We start from the raw sequence: 11,553 nt of genomic DNA, 5'->3' as shown, positions 1-11,553 counted from the left end.
AAGCAAGCACCGCGGTGTCTCGCTCGTTCCACTCAGTCACTCATAAGATCGGTCCACGTCAAATTTAGCCTAACATTAGTAAATGCCTATTTTTTAATATATATTTTTTAAACTTTTATGATTTAAAATTACATGTTCAAGTAACAGTCATTCTTACAAATTATAATAAACAATATTTAAATACTAATGGTGAAATTAGTTATTTAGAACAAGGATTTTTCAGAATTTTCATATTTTATCCAAATTTTTATGCCAATTACTTCACTGGGTGGTGCGAGAATCTGTCGCACAAAAATGAGTGACGTGCTCTGAGCTACCGTTTATTGCATGCAAGTGCGCTTGCCAATCATCAGCTTTCAACATCAGCTGATCGAGTCCCATATTCCATTTCCGCGAAAGAAAAAGCCAAAACAAAACCCAAGAATATCATGAATGAACGTGACCAGACAATAGAACAAAAATAATGTGTCGTAAATGCCTGGAATAATTATTATTGTGTGGTCCCTTTAAAATTTAAATATCCTTGAGATTTTATGTTGGTTTAAGTTCAATTCCGGTGCAATTGATGCAGAAGTACGATGTCGGGGGAACGGTGCATATCGAAACATGTCAAGTTTAGCGAAATCAGCGCCATTCTGGAGAAACTGAAGGCGGCCGGGACGTCATCGAGCAAAAGGGACGAAATTCTACGCCGGTACTTTGGATCGTTTGAGCAATTTCGGAGGGAATTTCGCCAGAAGTATGGTGCTGATACGGTGAGCAAATCTTCTGTTATATTTTTTTGAACAATTTTTTTTTAATATTTGATAGCTTGGGAATGGAAAGCGTACAATTATTCATCAGTATTTTTTTGTGTATACTTGTCTAATTAGGGCCTAATTTATTTAGGTAGCGTAGTACTAGTGAGTGAAGTTAAGTACGGATTGCGTAATCCAGCTTCGATAGTCCTCATTCCGGCTTTCAACTTGACTATCAATGTCTAAACACATTTAGGGGCGTAGCGTTTTTTCAAGCTGCACGCCGCGTCCACGCAAGCTACCCAGCACCAAATGTAATATAAACATATTTTATTGTTACATTCGTCATATGCACTAGAATTTACTTATCTGAATTCTTGAAAAGTTTTACTAGCGAATCCTATCCAAATCCGATTCCAATCACAATTTAATCCGTATTCAATCCAGATCTAAAAGAAATACAATCGTATCTAAATCCAATCCATATCCAACCCAAATCCACTCCAACTCCGATCGAAATCCAATCCAAATTTAGTCCGAAACCGTTCCAAATTCAATTCAAATCCAATCCCTATCCAACCCAAATCCAATCCATATTCAATCTAAATCTAATCCGTATAAAACAAATCCAAAAACCAATCCAAATCCAAACCAAAAAAAAAACGAAATGCAAGTCAATAGTTGTATCATTTAAATCTCGCGTGATTTTTGAAAACGTCGTAAGTCCAAAAGAGAGGCTCTCTTTGTTTACTTTCTCTTTCGATTATTACAAAGCCATACTAACATTTACATTAGATTTTCCAGCACCGATCTGAAGAAAATAGCTTTGTCTAGTGTGCTGAGGTAAAAATATTGCAACAAATTTTAAACTAGCCTAGATATTAGCAAAAGAGAGCGTAATGAAAGAGAGTCTCTCATTTGGACTTACGACGTTTTCAAAAATCACGCGAGAAATGTTAAACTAAATTGGCAATTGATCTCTCAAAAAAAAAAAACATTTTATATTGTAGTAATAATCTAAATATCTTATACCGTTCATTAAATCCAACTATCAGCTTCATAGTAATACCAGCAAGCTGACCTACAACATGTCGATGTTGAACTTGCTAACAACCGCTTAGAACATGTGTTCCCAAACTGTGGGCCGCGACTCCCAGGGAGGTCGTGGGCTGATCAATGATGGGTTGCGAAAAACGAATCTTGATTCATTCTTTTGTCCCTATTTTTCCCCACAAATCTATCACAGCCATTAGATTTGGATCTCTGTAGTGAATGGGGCCCTCCTTAGCCGTCCGGTAAGACGCGCGGCTACAAAGCAAAACCATGCTGACGGTGGTTGGGTTCGATTCCCGGTGACGGTCTAGGCAGTTTTCGGATTGGAAATTGCCTCGACTTCCCTTGTCTCTGTCCCAGTGTGGGGATGTAATGCCAATAAGAAGAAGAAGTGAATGGAGAACAATAAATTTTGAGATTTTGTCAAATACAATGAAATCCAAATAATTCAAATCCAATCCAAATTCAATCCAGTTCCAATAAAAATCCAACCCACATTCAATCCAATTCCAATAAATATCCAATCCTAATCCAATCTAAATCCAATCCACATTCAAACCAAATCCGTTCCACATCCATTCCAAATCCACTCCAATCAAAATCTAATCCAAATCCGATCCAAATACAAATCCAATTTAGTGCAATTTTAATCCAAATTTAAATCAAATCCAATCCAAATCCAGTCCAAAACTAATCTAAATCCAATCCATATCAAATTCAAATCCATTCCAATCAAATCCAAATCCAACCAAAATCTAATCCAAATCCTATCTAAATCCAACCCAAATTCATTCCACATTTAATCCAAATCCGTTCCATATCCATTCCAAACAAACCACAATTCATTTTACAGCAATCCATTTTTTAGCGATCTTCCAGACGCGCTTTGTGATTTTCCAAACCACAATCCATTTTCCAGCGGTTTTCTAGACGCGCTTTATGATTTTCCAAACCACAATCCATTTTCCAGCGGTCTTCCAGACACGCTTTGTGATTTTCCAAGCCACAATCCATTTTCCAGCGGTCTTCCAGACACGCTTTGTGATTTTCCAAACCACAATCCATTTTCCAGCGGTCTTCCAGGCGCGCTTTGTGATTTTCAAACCACAATCCATTTTCCAGCGGTCTTCCAGACGCGCTTTGTGATTTTCCAAACCACAATCCATTTTCCAGCGGTCTTCCAGACACGCTTTGTGATTTTCCAAACCACAATCCATTTTGTAGCGTTCTTCCAGATGCGCTTTGTAGCAATACAAACCAATTGCCTTGTGTTTTTTATCATCAAATATTTTAACACATTAGCACATTAACAATTGAATTCAACTCACCTTTTGAAATCAGCGTCAGGATCCAACAAATAACCTGGCAGGATCGCCAAAATGTGTGGCCCCTAATGACCGGAGCGAATTGTTATGACAGCAGCTCTCCGTGGGTGCATGTGCACGCCACGGAGGTCTGACCAGAAGAGGCCGAGTCATGGCTTGCTGCGCACTGATCGACACGCTGATGGTAATATACTCAAACCCCACAAGGACAATCAGGACACAGTCTATAAATGACTTCCACGAAGGCCGTCCTAGCCCTCACCTCATATTTTGACAATTTAACTTCCACTCTATGTTGCCTATTGTGTTTTTGCTGGCCGCGGTAATCGACAAGGGAATTCTTGAGCTACTTTGGATCACGTGTTTTATTTTTATCTTTTGACCATGTCTGATTTTATGTATGTAATATGATTTTGACTCCCATATTATCCGGAATAAATTTATACCGCTTTTTATACCGAAGTTGGGTTTTTCTCCAGATACAGGCAACTTTCCCAACTTCGGAAATAGTGCGCTGGATTCGCCTAAAAATGCGCTAAACAACGCATCAATTAGTTTGACAAATAAAACTTCGGAAGAAAGTTCGGTTTGGAAGTCCCGACTTCCGAATTCTAACTTGGTGCTACGCCGACAATATAAACTGTACTTTAGCTTTAGTTCAGTTCATAACACAAAAAGATATTTTAGTAACTAAAATATCTTTTATAACACATCATTGGGACACATGTTGTCTGTTGATGTGAAACAACATTTATTTGATAAGAAAATTATTTTGAGCTTTTTAGTGGAATGTTTTCACCTGTCATAAGACGAGTTTATACAATCCCATTGAATTCCACCACTTAATTGTATCTTGACAGATACGTATTTCGACCTGAAAAGTAAGGCCGTCTTCAGTGTCTCGTACTTGAGTCGAGTCAAGTACGAGACACTGAAGACGGCCTTACTTTTGAGGTCGAAATACGTATCTGTCAAGATACAATTAAGTGGTGGAATTCAATGGGATTGTATAAACTCGTCTTATGACAGGTGAACATTTATTTATTACCAGACTAAGGCCGGAGGGGGCAGCAGGGACAGCAGGGACAGCATGGACCATGTCCAAGGGCTTGACGACCCCTCCCCAGCTGTCTGCGAGTCAGGGAGAACTGCCTAGGGCGTGGTGGGATTTAGCAGTGGGCTCTGCTAAAATCCCTCCCAAAAAACCACAAGTGCCCGTAATCAGACTCTATCAAAGCGACTGTGTGCCGCTTCAAAAGCACAAGCCCAGGGAGTGCCAATTGGCATGGGGAGTGTGCCTACTTCGGCAGGGTAGCGCGTGGGCTGCTTCGGCAGGGAGTGAGTGATCTGTTTGTGCTGAGGCAGGAGTGTCATAGCGCGTCACCGCTATTGTCACCTCGAAGCGCAGCAGAAGTCTGAGTATGGACTGCACATGCTAAGGTAGGAGTGTCGTAGCGTAGTATCGTTGATTTGTCCCTACATACCGCTATCGACACCTCGAGGCATGGCAGTGGAGTGTTAGAGTGAGTTGGGGAGTGTCCCTACTTCGGTAGGGTAGCGCATGAGCTGCTTCGGCAGGGAGTGAGTGATATGGTTGTGCTGAGGCAGGAGTGTCATAGCGTGTCGCCGCTATTGTCACCTAGGGGGCAGCAGGGACTTTGTCCAAGGGCTTGACGACCCCTCCCCATGGCCACTGCGAGTTAGACCGGGACCATCGTCCCTAACCCCTAATCCCAAGGCGTCAAGCGACCCGTGCCGAGGAAATGCATGGCCAGGGGGGTGAAATAATAAGCTAGGCCTTTAACGGAGCCTGTGGGGTACCTGGGCACCCTCCACAGTAATTGTCCCTTACCGCGTTATGCTGGGCTCTGGCGTGGTGGACCTCTTTTTCCCGAGCAACTCGTGGGACCAAAATGGAAAACCAAGTCAATTCTTCAATTAGTGGTAGTAGTGTAGGCGACAACCCCTTCGCAAGAGGTGGGTTGTTCAGGTCTCCGACTAGGAGGCCAGAGGCAATTGTCGGCAGCTCAGTGCGCAGCGCCAGCGTGGGTCACTCAACCTTCATCTCGGCTATAAAAACGCCGGTAGGGGTTATTGACGGCCCATGGCTTGTGGAGGCGATGAACCGCAAACGCGATGGGCTTTCGGCCTTCGAGGTGGCGACGGAACAGCTGGACGCCATCATCGACTTTGCGTCATCGAAGCATAATATCAGCAAGGACCTCAAGAGGAGCTTGCAGAAACTTCGTAAGTCGATGCTGGACGCCAAGCTGGAGAGGGCGGTCGGGACGGCCAAGTGTAAACCCGTGAAATCGGTGGAGTCGAGGTCTACCCAGACTGAGGCCCAGGGATTCGCGGACTCGGGCAAGGTCGAATCGACCGAAGGCGTGCCAGCTAAGACGGTGGTGCCAAAGTCTACCCAGACTGAGGCTCAAGTATTTGCGGGTACGTCGGGGGTGACTGCTCCTACGGAGCAGACACAAAAACGCGGGAGACAGTCTCCAGGGGATGAGGTCCCTGGGGGCCGCTCCAAAACGCGGAGGGTTACTACCCCGAACAAGGGTAGTGGGGCTGGGAAGCTGAACCCCGGTCAGGTACCTCCAAAACCGGGGGAGGAAGGACCTGGAAAGGTCCGTCCACTCAGGCAAGACGGTGGTAAGGGGTTACGGCAGGCTGAAAGTTCTCAGCCGCACCAGACCAGGGAAATAGAGGGAATGACGCCTCCTGGACCCTGGTCAAGAACAAGAGGAAACCGAAGACGTCAAGGGCCGAAAAGAAGGCCCAGGCGAATGAGGGTAGCAAGAAGGCTAGGGTAGGCGCCAATCGCTTCAGGGGCGATGCCCTAGTCATCACGGCGGACGAGGCTAAGTACTCGGATGTTTTGAAGGCGATGAGGAGTGACGTCAAGCTCGGTGAACTCGGCGCCGACGTACGTCGAATAAGACGTACCCGGATGGGTGAGATGATACTGAGCTGAAGCGGGGCGTCTCGCAAAAGGGCGCCGCCTACAAGAAGTTGGCGGAGGAGGTCCTAGGCGAGACGGTCAAGGTGAGGGCACTTACGACGGAGGTGAATCTAAGGGTTAAAGACCTGGACGAGATCACTGAAGTCGAAGAGCTCGTCACGGCACTGCGGCGACAGTGTGAAGTGGAGACGCCCACCGCAGCCGTTCGGCTACGGAAAGGTCCGGCAGGGACGCAGGTAGCATTGGTTCGGCTATCTGCAGCGGACGCCCCCAAGGTAGTCAAGTTAGGGAGCGTCAAGGTGGGATGGTCGGTATGCCATGGGCGCATATACGAGCAACCCGAAGTTTGCTTCAAGTGCCTGGAACCGGGGCACAAGCAATGGGACTGCAAAGGCCCTGACAGAAGCAATCTCTGCCGACGCTGCGGATTGGAGGGACATAAGGCACAATGCTGCACGAACCCTCCCAATTGTTTGATTTGTTCCAGCAAAGCTGTGAACAGCAAGCACCCCATGGGGGGTTCGATGTGCCCGGCGTTTAAGCGTGCTGCAAAATCAAAGTGCAGGTAAAGCAGCTGGCTTGCTCGGCTTCGCCCGAGTGTTTGGTGTGCGCAGGTTCAGAGGAAACGGCGGAACACGTGTTGTTCGTGTGCTCACGTTTTCGCGCAATGCGTGACCACATGCTTGCCACATGTGGTCTGGACACTACCCCGGACAACCTAGTTCGGAGGATGTGTAAAGACGAAGTTGGCTGGAACGCCGTTTTATCGGCTATCGTCCAAATCGTCTCGGAGCTACACAGAAGGTGGCGCGTGGACTCAAGGATGGCTAGTTCAGGCGCAAATAAGAGGTCCAAAGGATCGAAGTTGGCTTCATGGGTCATACCGGTGGTCATGCTCTGTGGTCGAACTCGATCCTTTTATCGAACAAAAGTGGCCGCACGAAGAACAACATGGTATCGTCGCTTTCGCGGCGTCGGTCAACCAGGCGGGTTCTGAGCCCAAGGACGGAAAGGGGTCCTCGTCAAGGCTGGTGCAGGCGTAGGCCACGCGTCGGCAAGTCCCTCTGTGTGCTGGCGAATAGGCCCTATCGCAGAAAGGTCAATTTGGGGTGCACGCGGCATCATCATTCTTGATACCAGTCGTGCAGAGGGAAGCAGGCGCGAAGTCGACCCTGCCCACCTTCCGAGGACATAGGGCGTGGTAAGGCCACCTGGAAAGCCGACAATGCGCTGGCACGATACCACGTTGTTCTTCTAAAAAAGCGAGTCACGATGTTCGATACTGCAAGGACACGCAGCTAACCTCGAGGGTGCGTCATGCACTGGCCCCCCTTTGAAGCATTACTTTCTGGTTGTACCGAAGGGACGATGGGCTTGGCGGCAATGGAAACGGTTTAGCTGGTCGGGGATGCAGTCCTGCCTCCCTCATTGGAGGTGGCCCCTAACCCAGCACTTCCTGGTCAACCCAGGATGTCTGTTGAGCAGATTCCCCCTCCATTGTTTAGGAAGAAAAAAAAATTGTCACCTCGAAGCGCAGCAGAAGTCTGAGTATGGACTGCACATGCTGAGGTAGGAGTCGAGGTACCTATCGACACCTCGAGGCATGGCAGTGGAGTGTTAGAGTGAGCACCCGAAAAAGGGTCACATGGAGCGAATGGAGAAGCTGCTTCGGCGGCAGGGTAGCAGTGGGTTGTACCCACACACCTACAGTTGTGCACATGTGGTGCATGGGGAGTGTCCCTGCTTCGGCAGGGTAGCGTGTGGTCTGCTTCGGCAGTGGTGTGATTGATCTGCTCGTGCTGAGGCAGGAGTGTCGTAGCGTAATATCTGTAGGCCCAGGCAGTTACCGCTATTGACACCTCGAGCCATGGCAGCGGAGCGCCCGGGAGAGCATCCAAGTAAGACTCAAATGGAGTGAATGGTGGGCGAGCACCCAAGTCAGTCTCGCATGGGACGAGTGCCTGTGTGAGCGATAATGAGCGAGTACGCTTAGTAGTGCCATCCCCCCAGAAGTAGTACTGCGAGGTAGTTCCTGGGGGAAACGATGGTGGAGCCCAAGGGAGTTTAGTCGGTATTACCGGTATGGTCGAGTCCGACACTCCAGTACACTTCCGTGTGATAGTTTGGCAACTACAATGCACGTGTACTGGGTTAGTGTGTAAATGCATTCTCCCTTGTAAAAAAAAAAAAAGACTAAGGCCGGAGCGGCCTGTGTTGCGCATAAAAGTCTTCTCCATTCAGATCGGTCCATGGCTGCACGTTGCCAACCACGCAGTCTGCGGAGGGTCCACAAATCGTTCTTCACCTGATCGATCCACCTTGCCCGCTGTGCACCTCGCCTTCTTGTTCCCGTCGGATCGTTATCGATAACAATTTTCACTGGATTACTGTCCGACATTCTGGCTACTGGCCCGGCCCACCGCAGTCTTCCGATTTTTGCGGTGTGAACGATGGATGGTTCCCACAACAGCTGATGCAACTCGTGGCTCATTCGCCTCCTCCACGTACCGTCCGCCATCTGCACCCGAGTCGAGTCAAGTACGAGACACTGAAGACGACCACACAGTTGTGGTCGAAATACGTATCTGCAAAGGTATAGAAAATAATTGGTGAAATTAAATGGAGAGTACTTAATTCGTCTTAGACGGTTTAAAAAAAGTCCAAGGCCCAATTCCAAAAAAAAATATGATGTCAGTATACTCAAATAGCGTTAATGATTTATTTTTTCTGTTTCCAGAAAACCAGCATCTTCCCTATCCTGCGGTTGCTGCTGCCGGTCGCAGATCGCGAGCGCGATTCCTACGGCATTCGGGTCAGAACCCTGCGAGACCTGTACATCAAGATCCTCGGCATCAGCGAGACGAGCATCGAAGCGCGCAAATTGTCCGGGTTCGACGAATCGGGCACCGGCAGCAATGGCAGCAGCGGAGGCGACTTCGCCGATCGGATATTCACCCTGATGCGGGGTCGTTGCCCCCAGGAGTGCCTCATGACCGTCTGGGATGTCAACCGGCGGCTGGACGCCATGGGGCAACACTATCAGAACGGACACCGGGGCAAATCGCAGGACGAGTTGATAGAGATGGTGCAGGGTATGACGCAGTTGGACCAGAAGTGGCTGATTAGGATTATACTGAAGAACTTGCGGCTGGGCATGAGCCAGCAGAAGCTCCTGGGGCTGTATCATCCGAAGGCGAGTGCGTTGTTCGACAGGGTGAGCCATTTGTCGAAGGTTTGTGAGACGGTGGAGAACGGCGAAGCATTGGACGAGATTGGTGAGCCGGGCGTAGGAATGGCTGTGCGGTTGTTCAACCCAGTAAAGCCGATGCTGTGTCAGAGAGTAGATTTGAAGCTGGTTGATGGAATGATAAAGAAGGATGAGTTTTGGTTGGAAACTAAAATGGATGGCGAACGGTTCCAAGTCCACAAGGAAGGTCAGATTTTTAAATATTTCTCTCGTAACAGCTATGAATACAGTCATGTGTTTGGAGAGAACGTGAACCATCGTGGGTCAACTTTGACTCCGTATTTAAGCCATCTCTTGGCCGCAAATGTACAAAGCGTGATTCTGGATGGAGAGATGATGGTTTTCGACAAAAGTGAACTAATCTATCGGGATAAAAGCGAAAACACTGATGTCAAAGCTATCAAAGCGGACAATCCAGCGCTGCGGCCGTGCTTCGTTGTATATGATGTATTATTTTTGAATGGCAAAAGCTTGATAATGGTACCTTATGCGGAACGGATACGCCTTTTAGGGACAATTGTGAAAGAAAAAATAGGGTTTCTAGCAATTTGTCATCGAACTAAAGTGAAAAACAGCGAACACCTTGTAGACCTATTGAATCAGGCAATAGATGCCCATCAGGAAGGAGTTGTCATCAAAAAAGAGAACTCTGCTTACAGTCCAAATGAACGGAACGCCGGATGGTACAAAATCAAACCGGATTATATCGACAATATGGTATCTGATTTCGATTTGTTGATCATCGGAGGTTTCTACAATTACAAAAAAACGTTCATCAACACTTTTCTTGTCGGGGTCATGGACGATCGCGACAAGGAAAATCCTACTTACCTTGCAGTAACCAAGGTCGGAATTGGTCTCTCCGTGGACCAATGGAAGCAGCTGAACAATTCGCTCCGTCCGCATTGGCAAGAGGTACTCGCCAGAAAAGAAGGCCGTTCAACTGTTACCGAAGAACCGCCCGAGCTACGGTGGGGCCAAACACCACCGGATGTTTGGATACCTCCCAAGCAATCCATCGTCCTGCAGCTAAAGGGATCCGAGCTGGTGCAAAGTTCGTCCTTCGCAACGGCTTACACGATTAGATTTCCCCGCATCACCGCGCTACGTAGCGATAAAAGTTATTCCGACGTAACCAGCAAAGACGAGTATGATCAGCTATGCTCGGCCAATACCAAGGTGGCAAAATTAGCCAAGCGTCACGTAACTGTAGATGATCTTGCGCCAGGAATCCATGATTCACCAGGTATTCCAGGGCGGAAGCGGAGAAAACAATCTCCTTTGCAACGCACCCGCCCCACAAGGCTTCATCCCGGTGTGACTCTGACGGACAACGATCAATCGAAGGTAGAACTCATCGACAGTGTCTGCTCGGGATTAGATTTTTGTGTTCTCAGTTCATCCAAAGGTCAACCATCAACAACCGAGCTGGAATTGATAATACGCCGCCACGGGGGACGGATTGTCAAAAATCCTGGTCCAAAAACGTACCTCACGATCGCTGGCGATCGCACCTTCTTGGTTGAACGAATAATCGAAAGCCAAGTATATAACATTGCAACGGTGGACTGGCTCCTACGTGCCCTCGGTGGATCTGAGAAGAAAGAAAAGCTGCTTGTGTTGAAACCTAACGACATGCTCGCCACAACCGCCGCATTTCGCGAAGAAATGGCCGACAGTTTCGATCGGTTCGGCGACTCTCTGACGGTCAAAATATCGGACCCCGAAGAAATGCGAGCTCTTTTGAAGCAGATGACACTGGACCAAATGCAACTGTCAGTGCAAGAAATTCAAGAAGGGCAAAAGGAAATTCTGGGTACCCGTTCCGGGTTCCGGATATTCCAAGGGCTTGTCGGGTGCTTGTATCGGGAAAATTTAAAAACGGACCTCAGCGTGTACAAGGCCAAGTTCCAGATGTTGAAGTTTGTTCGAGACGGTGGACAGTGGTTGAGTGATTCGACCGCGAAAGGTGTAACAACTGTGTTTGTGATAATCAATGAATGTTTGGATAGAGAACATTTGAAGCAATGGGCGGATAATGTTAGCAAGCAAAGTACGAGTGTGCATGTGCTTAAAATTGATTGGATAGATTGTAGCCTGCGTGAAAAACGTAGATGTGACAACCAGTTATTCAGTGTTTTGTAAATCTGTTAGAATGTTATATTCAAATTATATTTTACACTTGGATCAGTTTATACGAAAATATATTTAGCTTTGTTAAGTGTG

General features: G+C 47.4%; 1 protein-coding gene across 1 annotated transcript; it reads left to right on the top strand.

The window, feature by feature from the left end:
* Positions 1–430: 430 nt before the first annotated feature.
* On the top strand, positions 431–11,553 carry LOC134205711 (DNA ligase 4). Its single transcript, XM_062681249.1, has 2 exons — positions 431–755; positions 8,818–11,553. Exons 1-2 carry the CDS (start codon positions 579–581, stop codon positions 11,470–11,472), a joined length of 2,832 nt encoding a protein of 943 aa, XP_062537233.1. The 5' UTR covers positions 431–578; the 3' UTR covers positions 11,473–11,553.

This window comes from Armigeres subalbatus, chromosome 1 (genome assembly GCF_024139115.2).
Source record: "Armigeres subalbatus isolate Guangzhou_Male chromosome 1, GZ_Asu_2, whole genome shotgun sequence".
Lineage (NCBI taxonomy): Eukaryota > Metazoa > Arthropoda > Insecta > Diptera > Culicidae > Armigeres > Armigeres subalbatus.
The sequence above is the reverse complement of the archived record's forward strand: the minus strand, read 5'-3'. Positions and strand labels throughout refer to the sequence as shown.